Here is an 18,211-nt window from a genome sequence, read left to right on the forward strand (position 1 = left end):
ACAGAGGAAAGATTTCTCATTCTGAAATAAATTTTTATTCTCACTTAGGGTTAGGAAAAACAGTGTAATTTCTTATAAAAGCGAGTGAATCCAGTTGCAGAGACACGGCCACATGTTACAGTGACAAGAAAAATTGTCTGATTCACGTTTCTTGACTTGATTCAGAGTGACTTGATGCTGATCTGCAGTCCACAGGCTCCACAGGCTCCCGGCTCTTTTATCACATTTAGCAGCGCTGAGGAATTGGAGCTGCACAAACGCTGGAGCCCGAAGCTTTTCTTCTTCGTGCTCTAATCTGTCAGTTCTTACAGTCTGTGTTTGTAGTCGACCAGCGACCAGTTCACAGCTGCAGGCACTTTGTATTTAGACAACACAGTTAAAGCATACAAAGGATAAAATGTTACAGAAAAAGGGCCTTGATCTGCTGAACAGTATGGCTGCACATTATTGGGCATTTCTGGATATATTTTTATTAAATTCCAGCTGATGTTACCTTACAAACTAAATGTGGTAAACTCAATACAAGACAGCCAGATTACACTATTGATGGTACTGTCAAAATCCTTCTGAGAATTAAATCATACACTGTATGCAAAATGTAACTTAATTTAACTTTTTTATGGAAATATTACAACTTTCTCTAGTATAGCTACAACTTTATTTTGTAATATTACAACTTATGTATGTGTGTTATTTCATTCTTAAAATAATAATTTGTTTTTTCCTCAATTGTCCCTTATACCCCAAAATTGCAAAATTTTCACCATGGAAAGTTCATACTTCTTCCACACTTAAACACTTTTATGTTCAGTAAACTGCTGTTAAAATTTGCCTCCAGTCAGACAAAATTGACTGTAATTATAACACACACACACACACGCACACACAGAGTATTCAACAATCCTAGATGCATCTCTCACCCACAACTTAAATGATGTATGTTTTACAAAGCTATTATACAGCAATAAAAACGTAATAATAAGGACTACTGATGGTCGTTTCAGAGAACGTATGGTCATGAAAATTTGCCACCAAGTCACGGAAATGTGTAGTTAAAAGTATGAGTGAACCCAAAAAAAAATGTTCATATGAAGCAAAGGAAGTTTGAAAAATCCCAGTTTCTTGTGAAATTTAGGGGATTTTTCAAGAATTAATATAACTGTCAGCAGTGTTTGTAGGAGCGCAGCAGGATTCAGTTTACTGCAGCAATTATGTTCTGAACGAGACTGAAGGGGTGGGAAAAGCCCCACAGGTTGCCGTGGAAATCACTCTCATCTCCCATGACGACGTTGCGACCAATTGCACAGAGAGAGAGAGAGAGAGAGAGTTTTGTTATTTCTGCTTACTGTGTGTGTGTGTGTGTGTGTGTGTGTGTGTGTGTGTGTGTGTGTGTGTGTGTGTGTATCCTGAGCTGTGTTACAAATTCCACAGGGAAGGGACATTACAGCTTGACAGCACAGGGACATAAAAACAGAAAATATTGCACAGCACGCGCACACACCCACACACACAAACACACATGTGCACACACATGTTTCCGACACACACGTGCAAACAAACACGCAGGCACACACATCCGATGTGTACGAGAGCTGGGAGACAAGATTAAACAGCACGGTGTGATCATCAGGGATAATCACCACCAGCCACAGCATGCGCAGACACACACACACACACACACACACACTTCATCCCTTCCCTTGTCTCCTCCCATCTTTACTCTCCCCTTTTTTGGCCCCACCTGCATGAAGTCATGCTTCTTTCATTTTCTTTCCTTTTCTTTCTCCTCTCTTCTCTCATTTTTCTTCCTCTCATCCCTACTCACCTCTTCTCTTCTTTCCTTCTCCTCCTTTTCACCCTTGCCTCACTTTTCCCATTCTTTCTCTTTACATCTCCTCTTTGCTTTTCTTACCGTTTTTCCTTCCTTTAATCCCTACTCTCATCTCCCCTTTTCTCCTCTTTCCTTTCCTTCCCTTCCTTTAACCTCTCCTCTCCATCCTGCTCCACCCATTTTTTTATTTTTTATTAACTCACCCTCTCGCCTCCATTTCAAATGTAAAAACTTTATTTAAATGACTGCTCTGTTACAATCCAAAAACACCCAAAACATCACAAATCACCAACAGCAGCATGGACAGCATGCTAATCACATCAGCACATTAAGGGAACCTTCCACCTCTCTTTCAACAGCTATCTCTTTCTGGCTGAGAGACTTATCTGTGTGTGTGTGTGTGTGTGTGTGTGTGTGTGTGTGTGTGTGTGTGTGTGTGTGTGTGTGTGTGTGTGAGGATTATGCAGCATCAGAGCCAGATTTGGTCCGTATGCTCCATGCCCCCCCCCCTACCAGCAGCAGCAGATTATGTGTCCTTCACTGCACAAACCTCACAGGCAGACGCCAAAAACTGGATGATATTTCCAAAACACATTAACATACAGACATGAAATACAGCTAAATGTGAAGAACTGTGTGTATTGATTGCGTGTCAGAGAGATTGAAAGTGTGTGTGTGTGTGTGTGTGTGTGTGTGTGTGTGTGTGTGTGTGTGTGTGTGGTGTCTGTCTGTGTGTGTGTGTTGTGTCTGTCTGTCTCTACTCATCTGTCGATCAAATGTACGACAGTGTCATTACGTTCTCTCTGGCTGTTTTTCTTTTGTCGTGCATATCACTAGTGTGTGTCTATTAATAAACACACAGAGGTACATGAGACAGGATGTGGTCGCCATGGTGCAAGGTCCTCCCACGCCTTGTTCTAACTCCGTGTGTGTGTGTGTGTGTGTGTGTGGTCAGACAGCGTGTTTGTGCATCACAGATGATGCAAGCCGCTTCTTCTGTTGCCGTGTTTCTTAAGCAGTTTAAAATAATTTCTTGCATAATAAAAGTTGTCAATGACAGAGGGGTGACCCACACACACAGACACACACACACACACACACAAATGCACAAAGCTTGGTTTACTTTCAATTTGATCAACAGACGAGAAAATGTCCAGCCGTAAAGAGTCATAAATTCTACTTTTTATTATTTGTGTGTGTGTCCTTACATTTCCAAGCTTGAAGGTTGATTTGAAAGTCAGGCTGTTACCATGGCAACCCTGCATGCCTTTGCATTACCAAGTTTAAAATGTCAGTAAGCAAAAAAATATAGAAGAAAATATGTGTAATTAACAACGGCAGACCCTGAGTCAGCTGTTATTTGCAAATGATACTTGTTTTATCCACCTCTGAATGCCAGGTGGGTGGAGTTTGCAGCATCAGGGCCATCCAGGTGGCGTCTGCTTGTGTCTTGTGCATGATATGGTACATTAAACATGTTCACAGATGCGTTTCAGTGCTTTTTAAATAGCTTTGGACATCTTGTGTGTTAAGCTCCACCTGTGCAGTGTTGCAAAGTGTTTAAAACAAGTGCTTCCAGACGATAAAACACTACAGAAACAGCAGCTTTTTATGTTTTAGTGTGCAGATGGATTTGTATGTCCACAAGGGGAACCCAGTGTGTTTCTATTTATAACCCAACACATACACACACATGCAGCTGAGGAGTTAAAACCATGCCAAATCTGACAGATAAATGACTGCACTGCTCTTTCTTTCTCTATTTCATTGCCTTCATGTCTAATTTTTCTTTCTCTCCTTGCTAAGCTGTCATTTCATTTCGTTTCCCTCCCTCTGCACCCCATCACCTTGACTCTTCTCTGTGTTTTTCCCACCCCCAACTCTCTCCCAGTCTGCCATCTGCTGGAGAAAACAAATAACAGCACTGTTTTGGTTTTTTTTTTGAATCACAGCTGGTGACATTGGGCGAGCTTCATTGAGCATTCCTGCGACGTCCAGCCTGGGACACCATGGCCTCGTGATTACAGAAACACGGCCATATTTAAAGGGTCAGGGGGTTCAGTGTCTGCAACAGCGAGCGTGCGTCTGTTTTAATTAGCTCTGGCAAAGACACACCTGAAAGTGTCAGCGTCTCTGTGTCGTTTCCAGAAACTCATGAATAAACGGCTGCTGTCTGTTGTTCGGGAAAAACTCCATCTTTATTTATTATTATTAGAGATTTAAATTTAGTATTTCAGAAACCAGGTATTTTCTTTCTTTTTAAAAACAAACATTTTTATTTACTTTGATGTACTGGATCAAATATTCACTGTTCAGTGTTTTCATCTTGTGATAAAAGCAGTCATGTTAAAGGTTTTGCAGATGGGTTACAGTAAAAAAACCCAAAAAGGAAACATCTACAGCAGGGGTACTAAGCTATTTGCTTGGGGGCCACTTTAACAAAATAGAAAATCAGATTATTTCCCATGCAAACTTTAGTTCCTGTCATAAAAGGATGTTAGTATCTTTGTCACTGTCAATATGAACAACTGTTGTCCACTGTTTAGAAAAAGTTGAAACTCGGATGGTTCTGTCCCCAGAAACACAATTTGACAGACTTTTATTTTGAAAAACAAGTGGTTTTAGAAAATTCATTACTTGACAAACTTTTCCTTTAGTAACATGATTTGTAGATGAAAAAATTAATCACAATATATCACCATATCTGTTACTGCAATAGTAAGTATGTTGGAAGTTGTTACAAATAACAATAATATTGAATTGTGACCAAAGTATCAACATAATATTGTTTCATTCGGCTTCTGCTGATTCTCGCCCCTGCTTGAAAGTAGCAATGTTAAAGATGCTGCAAAAAACAGCTTGCAGCATTCATACAAAATATTATGGTCCTAGTTGTTGGTTTCATATTTCAGTAAAATTATAAATAAGAGTTAAATTTTATGGCATTTTTGCAAAAAATGCAAGAGGCTGCATTGGTGGAGGCATACTGGTGAGAAAAACAAACTACAATCCAGGAAGTATTACAAGAACAATTCAGTACATTCATCAGTTTGAGGCTGATAAAATTAAAACACTGCAGAGCAGTTTAAAATATTATGAGATAAGAGTTTATAACTCTGTCTGTGTGCTAACTTAACTATTGTTTGATCCTTGGATCCTTGTCACATTACAAAATACTTCTGGACATGTTTTATTGGCATTGCTCTGCCTGATGACGTTGCAGCGTTGCAACAGAGCCAGATTTAACTTCATAGCAGAATCACCTTGAGTTTTTTTGTTTTTTTTTTCCTTTGGTTGCCAAAGCTTTCTGCACAGGCTCCCGCAGTGCCAATGCAGTGGTTTCATCGTAATAAACCTCCTAACGCTAAATTTTTAAGGAATTCTGTGAAGCTCTCTTAAGTAAGCCCCTCAACCAAGGAGAAATTCAGCCTTAAGTGTCATGGTTAAGGAGAAATCTTAAGGTGTTTTGTGCAACTGACCCTATTTATACAGTGTTTTATCAGCAGCATATATGGACTAGAGATGTAACATTCCTTTTATCAGAGGCATTTCACATGAATAACTTTTGCTTCATGACTCATTTAAGTCACTAATGAATCTCTTTGACCTGACTCCAAATTGATTTTAAGCACGAGTGACTTAGATGGAGGGAAAGATGTGGGTGGGAAAAAAAGTTTTTGGAAAGGAAAAGAGGGAGAAAAAAAAGGAAATTGAGGGGGAGAGACAGAAGGAAGGAGGGAGAGACAGAGACAGACAGTGAAAGAGAGAGAGTTGGTGTCAGTGAGTGAGTCTGCAGGGAACAGCATGTTTCTGCTCATTAAAGACAGAATGATATGCCGACTGGCAGAAAACATACACACACACACAAGCACACGCATACACACACATATGCACACACACATACTCGCCGTAATTTGCCTTGGCAGATGAGACACTGATCTGACACTGAAAGCAGTCCGGTGACAGTGCGTAGGCAGCTAACATTCACACACACACACACACACACACACACACACACACACACACACACACACACACACACACACACACACAGATGCACACACAGAGTGCGGACAGCTCATGCAGGCTGGCAGGACATGAGTCTGTGTGATCACTGTGACGTTTCCAGCTCTTATAAGCAGAGTGGTGTGCCATTAACCTCCCCGTCAATTTGAAATGATGTGACTGAGTGTGTGTGTGTGTGTTTGTGTGTGCGCACTCTTAGTGCCAATCAGACAGGTTCCTCCACTTCTATTTATAGCCTGGAGGAAATGGGCTTGTTCTCACATGAACACACAGACACACACCGCCCCTCTCAGGTGTGTGCCATGCAAGGTGGGGGAAGAGCTTATTTACATTTTCCACCTTATCTCCAGTGTGTGTGTGTGTGTGATGCGTGTGTGTAAGAGAGAGAGAGGCACACACACACACACACACACACACACACCAACAACGAGGAGTGTCCGAAGTTCACCTGAGAGGGTGTGGCTACCTGACAGGGGATTTTTGAGAGGGAGGAAGTAGGATTGCATTGTTTCAGGAGCCGTTGCTGTGAAAGGAGAGCTTTTGCTGTGGCTGGGTGTGTGAGGCAGAGATGCAGAAGGGACGTTTTGTTTAAAAAAGGTAGAATAATTCATTTTCAAGAAGCAAAAGAAAAAGATGGATGAAGAAGAATCTAAATAGTGTTAGAGAAGAGAAAAGGTTGAGAGAGTCATTGTGTTTTTGGAGTTTCAGGCCATTGTTTAGCTATATTGCTCAGCTAGCACAGACAGTGAGGTCATCAGCGGGCGCTACTAATGCCGGGCTTGTGTCAGCTCAGCGGGTGCTGCGTGGCGCCCTTGTTGTTTCGCTGTGAGCGAGGGCTTGAGGACGACGACCAGCTCAGCCATGAGGACCAACTGGAGTCCAGTCACATTGAGAAGTTACAGGAGAGTCGCCTGGTGAAAGAGGTCAGTGCATGAGAGGGCAGGCATATCTAGATTGACACCAAATTAGGATATTTTGGATAGATGATAGGTGATATTGCTTGCATTCACACAGTGAGTAACTTATTTGACTGTGGTTTTATTTTGACAGATTGTTGGAAGCTCCAGCAGTGGGTGTGTAGTGATTTTGCTTTGCATAAAGTCAGTATTTGACCTGGCAAATTCTGTATTTGCACTGTGTCTGTGTGATAACCTGTGTGCCATTTTATGTGCTGCTTGAGAAGGATGAAATTATGTCGGTAAAGTACAAACTTTTTACAGTCAATTTTCAAGTTTAAACCAATAAGGCTGGCAATGATTTTGATTATGTTGAACAAAAAAATCACAAACTCCATACAAAGATCAGAACCAACAATGTGTAAGTCCTCCTCTAGTGACTTCCCTACCTGTTCTCAAACACTCAACTCATTTGTTCCTATTGAAGACATTAATCTTCACGAATACTGCCTGATATGTACTATGGGGCCAATAGTTGTTTATTAAAAAATGCAAAGAAATTGTCATCATTGGAAGAACTTTATTTATTCATCCATTTATTCATTTTTTTCTTTAAAATTTCACTGGCTTGTTAAAATAAGTTGGTAAGAACTTGCTGTATATGATGTCAAATGTGTCAGTTTTGATTTAACATTTGCTAAAGGTGTTTAAACAAAGTTTTGTATTGGAGTTTGTTGTATCCCAAAATCTAAATATTGACAGAGAGGTTTTCATTTTTATTGTAAATGAATATTGGTTCTCATTAACTAATAATAATTGGTGTTGGCCCTAAAATACCAATGTAAGTCAACCCCTGGTTTCTACGATTTTTTCCCATGTTAAAGGATTTTTTGCGGGGAGTTCGGCTTTTTCTGCTGAGAATATCCAAAAAGAGGGGTGGCATCTGCTGTTAATGCCCTCTGAGGCCTACTGAGATTTGCGATATTGGATTAAGAAAAAAAAAAAATTGAATTGAAATTATTATTGTTCAATCCTTTGGGCCATGCTTTATGATAGGCCTAAAATGGACTTCACCAATCTGTAAAGCGCTTTGGGTTGCTTTTGAGTAAGAAATGTGCTATATAAAAAAAAAAAAAAAAAATGTTTATTACACAAAATTAATTCCTGATGTCAAAGAACCACATGAAGTTGTGCTTTCTCTTAGCCAACAAACTTGACCAGATATTGGTCTGCGGGTCACTCAGCTGTCTAGGAAATAAAAAGAACTCCAGCAATTTGTTGATCGGTCATGCAGGAGTGTGTGTGATTTGGCGGGACGGTGGTAGACAGATGCATATTTGTGTATGTGTATGTATGTGTGTGTGTGTGTGTGTGTGTGTGTGTGTGTGCGCACTCGGTTGGATTGTTTAATGTAGCTGACTCAAAGGAAAGAGAGAGAGAGAAAGGGCGGCATCAGTCCGATTTGTATGTGGGTGCACTTCAGAGCTCCGTTTGACTGTGTGCACATTTTGCAGATGAGTAAGTTTATGTGTTAATGTGCTCCTGTGTGCATATCCACTTCACAGCTCCTCTCTCTCTCTGTGTGTGTGTGTGTGTGTGTGTGTGTGTGTGTGTGTGTGTGTGTGTGTGTGTGTACGTGTGCGCACATCAGCTCTGCTGGGGCTGATTGTTGTGATGTAATTAGTCCTGCTCTAATGAATACACTGATCTGTCTGACAACATCTCTCAGCTGGAGAGGGGAGAGGAAAACACCATCCAGAGTGCGGCTACAGTATGACCGCAAGCTGGTGCAGGCCCAGCCTTTGCATACGTTGTATGTTGTGTTTATGCAGGCGTATGTACAGTACATGTGTGCTCTGCTGATATCTCGTGAAAGCCAGCCAACCAGGAAGAAGCCTTGGTCTTATTTAATCAGGCAACTTGATTAAAATTGTTGGGTGCACAAGTGACCCAGAGGAGGTGTTGTGAGAAGGTCATGCATGTTGAAGCTGTGTGCATAATTATGCAATTATTCCGCCATTATTTATTCTATATCTCCCGTCTCCATAGTAATCCTGTGTATGTGGTTAAACTTTGCACTCAGATTGTGGGAGATGGAGGTTTTATTGCCTGAAAAATGAGTGAATTTCATTTCAGAGCTCCGAATGAGAGTGTTACAGGTTAAAATGGTCATACCCAGATGCAGATTTCAGCATACAAATCTACCCTCCCTGGGTTCCCATAAAAGTGGCTATGCCAGTCCATGAGCTCGCTCTGAACACACGTCATATAAACAATATTTCTATTAACTCCCGGGGTCATTGCCATCGCTTCTTTTATGCAGCTTGAGTGCGATTCATAATGAGACCGAGGTGAATATGTGGTAGATTCTATCATGTGAATGTGAATAAGGTTGGATTGCTTTACATATGATTATGCCTACTTCATACATAGCAATTTTCATGTCTTTTGGATCATTGCCCTTGCATGTTATTCATTATATAAAGTATTTTAATACAAGACCTTGGCCATAAATCCCACCTTCATGAAAGTTTTAATGTTTTTGCTTCTGAGAGTTTTGATTTAACTTCATGGTAAATTTTAAAACCCAACCAATACTGGGTTTTTGAGGGGTAAAAATTATAATAATCATCTATCTATCTATTACCTCTCTCTCTCTCTCTCCCTCTCTCTCTATATATATATATATATATATATATATATATATATATATGTAATTATGCAATGCAATTATTTGTCAGATTTTGCATTGGTTTTATAGGACAGCCTAAATGTGAATGGGTGAGAGAGAGGGGGTGACATGCAGCACAGGGCCAAGGTTGGAATCGAACCTGCGGCCAATGCAGCAAGGACGTAGTCTGTGTACACGGGGCGCCTCCTCTTCCAACTGAGCTACTGATGCCCCACAAGTTGCTTTTTTTCCCGCATGTTTTTGAATTCAAAGGTTTTAATACTTGCAAAAGGCATCTCAAACACTTACTTTATACACAGATACTCAAGTCTTTCCATACATTTTACATATTTTTTATTTTGCTAAATGGCTCAAAGGTATTTTCCTAGTAAAGTAAGACAACCGAGCCAGATGTTAGCAGCTGGGGACTAGTGATACTACATTTAAAAAGCTGCCACCATCTATAAGTTTTACAGCAACATGCAGATTACAACATCCCGACTTGGGTCTAATTTACAGTACTGTACGTCCTTCGGCGATATCGGTGGTTGCTATGTCATTAGTCGCTTTTGTCAAACAAATCCGCTCTGATTAGCTTCTTGACTGACAGCTCCCGTTGGTGTTGCTGCAGCAACCAGGGGAAAGCCTGATTGGTGGAAGAGGGGTGTAGCACCTCACCGCTATCTCTGACGCGTCAGGTGGTTCAGTCAAAAGAGACCTTTACACCTTCATATTTGTGTTTTCTTCTTTCTTCTTCCTCCTCAAGGCATTGCCTTGTTCTTTTGTTTGTTTGTCTCTTTTATGTTGACTCTCCAGAGTTCCTGTTTGTTGTAATTCCTGCATCACATTTTTAGTGCTGTTTCTCTTTCTTCGCTCCTCGCCGCCGTCACAGCCCTGTTTTTTTTCCTATCTTCTCTCACTAATGATCCATACCATTGGACAATCTATCATGGTTTCCACAATCAATCCTCCCCATCCTCTTCCTCTTTCTTTCTCTGTAACAGTCTGACAATATGAGATTTGCTCTCCCTCAGGGTGCTAAGGCGCATTTATTCTAAGAAAGAAACATGCGCTGTGGGAGCACAAGAAGCGTTATGTGTCATTACAAGGCAGGGTATCACTCGGACACACGTACACACACAGAGATGAGAGCTGAGGAATGAGATAGTGATGGAGCGATGAATTTGATTTCAGAAGTGCTTTTGCCTTGTAATACTCCCTCTGTTGAGACAGCCAAGGCCATTACTGCGAAGACAGACGGGCAGAGAAAGTGAGACAGAAAAAGATGAAGAGCAAAGAGAGAAAACCAGTGGGATAGATGAGTGACATTGAGATAGAAAGAGAGATGAGGAGGGACAAAAGACATGTATACAGAAATAATGCAGTTAAAAGACAAAAGGAGATTGATGGGAACAGATATAGAGAGGTTAACAGGTGGAAAGGAGACAGATTACAAAGGTGCAGAGATGTAAAGATGGTGGGACATTGTAAAAGAGGGAAGAAGGAAGAAGGAAAACCTCCAATTGCAAAAACAGTAGCTTCATACCAAAACAATGCTTTTTGATACCTTATGTTGTGGATTGTTTAAGGCTGTGCCCAACTCAGAATTTATGTTGCTCAAACTGCATTGACTGTTCAATATGAATACTGGATGACTTGTTTTGTTTTCCATATGAGGTTTTAAAGGCTAACAACGATCGTAAACGTGCTTCAACATTTTTTGCAGACACAAAATACTAACAAAAGTCAAAGACTGTATCGCATTAACTTGTTGTAAACTGTAAAATCACCACCTCCGTAGCAAAATCTCTGGACCAAAACACCCCTAGGGCATCACTGGACAAAAAGAGGCTGCCCGACTCTCAATAAACTGAGGGTCTCCGACTTTAAGTGGGCAGCGCTGGAGTTGTTGATGTTTTGGTGTCATTGAATCTTAGCCAAACAGAATGTTAACATTAAATAAATAGAAAGTGATGTATTATAAAAGTTTAATTACTTCAGAGAATGAAACAAAGCAACAAATTTTAGAAAAAACAATTTCATTACTTGATACAATTATTTGGTTGCATCAGTAAAAATCTTTTCTAAGTGCACAAGAGACTGCTTTGTTGTTTGTGATTTGCAGAAGTACCGTTGTGTTCATGAGGAAATGAAAATGTGGAACATACATGTAGTTTTTGTGTTAATGACTTACCCAGTGATACACTGAATTGTTGTTTTTCGTAGACGTTGACTAAGGCCCCATTTATTCTTGTCATGTCAATGTGTCTGGCAAAAAACCTCTTGGATGAGATATAACCTTGATGCTGTTATCACGTTGTTTTTTTGCTTTGTCACACACTTTCAGTTTCTGTCTTCCATTTAAAAGTTAACACCCTTTCTCTTGTCCTGCTGTCAGCTTGTTGGCTTGTTGGTAGTTGACATGCAGGTGGCAAACCTCCTGTCTTAGTCTTGCTTTTTTCCTTCAGGGCAGATTTCCCGGATCATGCATCGAATCCGGAGACCCTGCCAAGTTACTGCTGAGCCAACGGCTCTGGGTTAAGCCCTGTTGAGAACTCTGGTTGATTGCACTAGATAAACATCATGCCTTTGTAGTGGAAAGCAGAGAGTCTTTTGTCATTGCCTGTTCTGTCTTTTTTTGGGTTTTTTTTATTACACCGCGATTTCGTGGCTGCTGATGTGGAGATAACAAAAACAATATCCTTCCCAGCTCTCTTCCACTTTCCTTTTAGCACTTCTTTGTCATTTCATTCTGTGGTTGCAAAATTGTGTTGCACATCAATAAAAGTCTGACTCTTGTGCTCCCGGAGACTAGCGCTATCATTTTGGCCTATTCTACTGCTAAATTCAATGTGAAACAAATCACAAAACAACCAAGAACCAGTCAACCAAAATACTAAAATTTAAACATGATTTCTTTAAAATGTATTTGTTTGTGGTGGAAATTAAATGTTATATTTGGAGACAGTGTTATTCTTATTTTGAAAATTAAAACCAAGTTGCAACTCTTATGTGTGCAACCTGACAGTGATATATATATTAGGCTTCTGTTCAGGCTATTTCAACACCTTTAAAACATGTTTACATAGTTACAGACACAGTTTACCTTTGCCCACAGTTTGTAGTGGCAGTGCAGGTTGTGCAAGCTTTTTCGTTACAGATTGCGTAAATAAGATCAGGAGACTGTGCGATACTTGGATGACGTTGTTAACTGTGTTTGCTGATTACTATACGCAGCCATTTGTCCTGGAGACTTTTGGAAAAAAACAGAATGATTAGTCATTTCCTGTAGTAACTAATAGTTTATATATACTAATACTAATGTATCAAAATGTTTACATTGTTTTTTTCCTCTTAAATGGTTATTCTAGAACAATTTCTTGTATTTTTATGCCAGTGTTAAGGTCACTGTGACCTTATATGTGTTTCATTAATTTAAATGCCATATCTGAAGAACACCTTGAGGGAATTTCCTTAAATATGGCACAAATGCCCCCTTGGATTACCAAATGAACCTAAAGAATTTGTGTGCAGGTTTTTACAAAGTTTCTAACAAAATTCGAAATGGACAAAGGGTCAGGGGAGACATTTGGCACTAATTTTAGGTGCCCACCTTGAAACTGTGCTAATAGATTTTCTGTGCCATCGGGTTGAATATTTGTGTGAAGTGTCCATGTCTTCACAGACATGGATGTAAACTGTAGCCGCAACTTGACTGGTTCTAAGTGGCATACAACGGAGAGGCAGTAATTCAACTTTTTAACAAGCAATATTTTTACTAACCACATTCCTGTGTAAAGGGTCTGTAGGATGTCACTACTCAAACATTTCCAGTTAATCCACTCCAGCTTTATCATACTGGAAAACCTAGGGAGAGATGACGCTGACACTAATGCAGGCACATGATTATCTCTCTGAGAAAGTCACAGGTTTTCCAACAGAAGCCAATTTCATAAAATCTGTCTTGGTGACTCGTGCAGGAACGTTGCAAGAGCAGCCGATAAACATGCAGGTATGGAGGGAGCCATGAGTAACGTGATCAGAGTGTTAAGATTGCATCAAAGTGTGTGTTAGTATGTGTGTGTGCCTGCGCCTCGGTATCCTCTTGTTCGAGGAATGAGGATCTCCATGGCGACCCCCGATGTCCTGTCTCAAATTGATTACCCCTGGTGCATTCTGTCCCCTCGGGGCATGTACTCATAAATAGAGAGAGAGAAAAAATGAGTGCAGGATGAGCAGAGACACAGAGGAGGACATGAAATCGACGGTATCAAATCAAATCATGCGTTCTGGCCGTGTTAATAATTTTCAAGCAGACACGGATGGCTGCATCTTCTACCTGCCGCATCACTTCATCACTGTTGCTTCCATAATCGCAGTACAGGACCGTGTTATTGCTGTTGACACACATGCATACTGATAACTCAGCCAAACATAGCTTCTTTGTTTTCTTATTTACCCCACTGAAACCTGGATCAACAGTTTTCTTGTGCTGCATTCAGATGTCTTTCACAAGCATTTAAACCTCTGAAACGTGAGCAAGTTGGTCTGATTTTTTTTAAAAACATGGGGTAAAAGGCAATCAGCAGTTAGTAAGAAATGTCCCGCTTAACGCAAGAAATTTGTAAATGATGAAAAAAGAGAGAGAGAGGGGAAAAATATTAGAAAAAAAACCCAAAAAATTGTGAACTCAGGAAAAATATCTGTCACTTCAGTTATTTAGAGGATTTGGATGCACTAACGTCTGTTCTGTCTTTTCCCCCTGTCCTTCCATCCTTGCCTCTTTTTTGTCCTCTCTGTGTCTCACTACAGAAAAGTGTGAAGGAGGGAATCCTGTTAAAGCAAACCAGTTCTTTCCAGAGATGGAAGAGGAGGTACTTCAAACTCAGAGGGAGGACCCTCTACTATGCCAAAGACTGCAAGGTGACTGCCAGAACAGGTTTTGGGGACTCTTTAGCATTGCTAATACAATTCAACAAGCTATGAAACCAAAATCACTTTGAAACTGCCCTGAGGTTACACACTAAAGAGTGGCCTACAGTTGATTGATTTACAAGTACTCAGATATAAAACAAAAAAAGAAGAGGAAGAAGCTGATTTTTGCTTTGTTTGTCTTTCTTCTCATCAGTCTCTGATTTTTGATGAAGTAGACCTATCAGACGCCAGTGTGGCGGAGACCAGCACCAAGAACATCAACAACAGCTTCACGGTAAACAAGACTGGTCTCAAAATGTCTTAAATGTGGATTAAAGCTTTTTAAACTCAATATTTGGCTTTGTTTTCCAATTGTACAATTGTGACAAATCAAGAGATTAAAACTTAAAAATTAACAACTAATGAAAAAGATTGCTATGATATTTGGTGCAGTCATTCATGGTCCCTGGATGATGAACCACAGAGACTTTGGTGACCAAATGACTTTTCCTTTAGCTCCCCCATGAAGTTCACATTTTGAGAGAAAATGTCTCAGCTATTGGATGGATTGTGATGAAATCTGGCACACACACATTCATGTTCCCTTTAGGATAGGTCTGAGGCTAGCAATTATTGTCATTGTCCAATAATGCAAGTGTTACGTCCAAAGCAATGTCTTTAAAGTACTTCTTTTATCCAGCTAACTTTCCAAAACCCAAAGACTCTTCATTTACTATCAGAAATGACAAAAAAGCAGCATCTTTCTTACATTTACGAGGCTTTTAACAGCAAATATTTGAATTTTTTTCTCTTCAGGATCAATTTGATAACTTTAGTGATTCTTAATATTTTATTTTGCACTATAATTACGTCTAAATTAATCATTAATCATTAATTAATGAATTATCCAATGATAATGAATTATTTGCAAAACTAATATTACCACAAGCCTCAGCTGTACACTTTGTTTAATGCTTATAAGCTAATGTCACCACCAGCAGTTAGCATTGCCATTGTGAAAATGTTAGCATGCTAATGTTGAGAGCTGCTAGCATGGCTTCTGAATCCCAATAATGTGGTGTGCTGTTGAGAAATAAATAGTTAGGGTACATAAATGTGACTGCCGATGAGATTGTCTGTTAAAAATAAGTCATTTCTAAACTCCAACTTTGCCTTTGTCTTTCCATTTTATTTTCGTTCTCAGGTGATCACGCCATTTCGCAAACTAATGTTGTGTGCAGAGAGCAGGAAGGAAATGGAGGACTGGATCGGCGCTCTCAAATCCGTCCAAAAATGGGAAACCTATGAGGTAAGCAGAATATGAGAAATGTGCCAAATTGATGATGATCTGATAAAAGCCGGTGTTTAATCTGGGTGGTGAGAACAAACTTTACACCTCGCTTCTTAATTCTTCTCCAATTTGTTCTTTTCTCTAAATATCCACCTTTTCTGCTTCCTCGGAGAAAAATACTTCTCTCTCTTTGCTCTTATCAGCTTTTCATTTCAGCGATTTGCTTGCAGATTAATGTCGCTCATAAAATTAGACCTTCTGCATTAATAGGCGATAAAGAGAGCTAAAAACGCTAAGCTGTAAGCCATTTTTGACATTTTGGGTTCGTTTTTACGTCATTGTCGTATACCTCATTATTTCTACTTCGTGTGTTGCTCCTCGTTAATCTGCAAGTCTGTGAAGGTGCAGATCAATCTATGGATGGCATCTTTTTCAAAATAATCCCAATTTTAGATCTGACATTTTGATTTCTCCCTAAATTATGAACAGTCTTTGAAAAGGAAGAAGTGATTATTTTGTACAGAAAGTTTGATTTGACTGCACCAAGGCACTGTCTAACATTTACATTCTGCCTTTATGAACTCTTTTTGTCAGGCCAGTCAGCTGTAGCATCAATATCGTCTCCGTCGTTGTATGTCTCAATCCTGAGGCCACAGAGTTTAATATGTACTGCTGATGTCATTATCTTATCCGTGCTTCCTCCGGCTGTGAATTTCAGCATGAAATTTGAAAAGTCATCATCCCATCCTGCAATATCTCTGCTTCCCCGGGCTACATATTCCTATGTCCCGCTCTGATGATTTTTATTTCTGTGTTTCCACCTCTAAAGCTCAGTCAGTTTAACATGGAGCGCTGATGTCACTGTCCTCTCCCTCTCCTCCAGGCCAGCCAGTTCAACATGGAGCACTTCTCCGGGATGCACAACTGGTACGCCTGCTCGCACGCTAGACCGACCTTCTGCAACGTCTGCAGGGAGGCTCTGCCAGGCGTCACCTCCCACGGCCTGTCCTGCGAAGGTTCATGGACACACACACACACACACACACACACACACACACACACACACAGATACACACATTTAGAGACACCCTGAGGACCAATATCAATATTTCTGGCATAACCAGGCATTCAACTATTGTCTGTCATGACATGAGGTCATGGACTTGATGTTCTCTTTACTGATCGTCATTGTAGAAAAGTATTTAGAGCATGTGACTGTGACAATAAAGAAGTAGGTTTATAGCTCCTAATTGCAGGGTGTGACAGATTTCGTCACAGGTTTGACACACTGACACCTTGCAAACATTCCTCCTACCTTTCTTATAACAGTAGTAAAAAATATAAACACACAGCAACAGAGTTATTAGGTCAAGGAAATTAAATCTCTATAAAATGTTGATGTTGTTTTTTATGAAATGAAAATTCACTTGATATAAACTGATTTGTTCTTTTTCATATATACACACATATATATGAAAAAGAACAAATCAGTTTATATCAAGTGAATTTTCATATATAAAGAGATTTTAAGAATGTCTAGAAAAATGTATAATTTTTTTAGAAAAATGCAAATATATTGACATTTGTAAAATATATAGAGAAATATATTAAATTTATATACAGATTTTAGATATTTATCAGTATCAAAAATATAAACTTAGACACTTATAGAATTTATAAAATATATATTTCAAAAGTTTAAAATGTATAAAGAAATGTATAAAATATGTATAATATTCTATCAAATATTTAAAAATACTGCAGATGTTCGAGCAACTTTTTATCATAATTTATGTGAATGTTATTGGTGTTAAATTTATTTAAAAAAAAAAAAAAGAAAAAGAAAAGAAAGCCATCATGGTCTTGTTTGGTCATAAATTCACACATTAATCATAATTTATGTGAATGTTATTGGTGCTAAATTTATTTAAAAAAAAAAAAAAGAAAAAGAAAAGAAAGCAATGCATACACATCAGATGATACATTTTGGTCATTCAGAGAATAGTTAAAAAAGTTAAATGGACCAACCAATTCTGATACATATTAAATAGTAGACATTTAATGTGTGAATTTATGACCAAACAAGACCATAAACTTTGCCTATATTTGCCTAGCACTTAAAATCATATGCTTTTTAATTGTCAGGTTATTTATTTAAGTTTCTCTAACATGACATCCATTTATCCATTCTCTGCAGTTTGTAAGTTCAAGGCTCATAAGCGCTGTGCAGTTCGCTCCACCAACAACTGCAAATGGACCACACTGGCCTCCATAGGAAATGACATCATTGAGGATGAGGAGGGGGTGAGTGATGAGGCTGTGCTCTATGTGTGTGCGCCAACATAACACCCTTATGCAGCTTGTACAGTGAGGGAAAACATGTAAACAAAAACAAATTTCTCGACTATAGAAAACTGTAGTTTAATTTACAGGTTGTGTGCTGCAATAAAAAAAAAATTTATACATTGTTCTGGGATTTCCAGTGATCTTTGCATGTGTATGATTTCTGCCCAAGTTGCTTAATTTGTTTTGACTTCAAATCCAATGTGCTTTGGCTCAGAATAGCTGATTTATCATGTTTT

The 18,211-nt window shown here is 39.3% G+C and overlaps 1 protein-coding gene across 2 annotated transcripts in view; it reads left to right on the forward strand.

Moving 5' to 3' along the window:
* Positions 1 to 18,211, forward strand: part of si:dkey-172j4.3 (diacylglycerol kinase eta) — an 83,755-nt gene that overhangs the window by 35,284 nt on the left and 30,260 nt on the right. Inside the window, exons 1-6 of one of the 2 annotated variants that reach the window (XM_042511977.1) lie at positions 6,286 to 6,780; positions 14,237 to 14,347; positions 14,553 to 14,633; positions 15,543 to 15,647; positions 16,513 to 16,645; positions 17,827 to 17,933. In XM_042511977.1, coding sequence (XP_042367911.1) covers positions 6,628 to 6,780; positions 14,237 to 14,347; positions 14,553 to 14,633; positions 15,543 to 15,647; positions 16,513 to 16,645; positions 17,827 to 17,933 — 690 coding nt within the window. In that variant the 5' untranslated portion in view covers positions 6,286 to 6,627. Of the gene's footprint in view, positions 1 to 6,285; positions 6,781 to 14,236; positions 14,348 to 14,552; positions 14,634 to 15,542; positions 15,648 to 16,512; positions 16,646 to 17,826; positions 17,934 to 18,211 lie in introns of those variants that run through there. The other variant, XM_042511976.1, reaches the window with a different exon arrangement.

This window comes from Plectropomus leopardus, chromosome 23, assembly GCF_008729295.1.
Source record: "Plectropomus leopardus isolate mb chromosome 23, YSFRI_Pleo_2.0, whole genome shotgun sequence".
Taxonomy (NCBI): Eukaryota; Metazoa; Chordata; class Actinopteri; order Perciformes; family Serranidae; genus Plectropomus; species Plectropomus leopardus.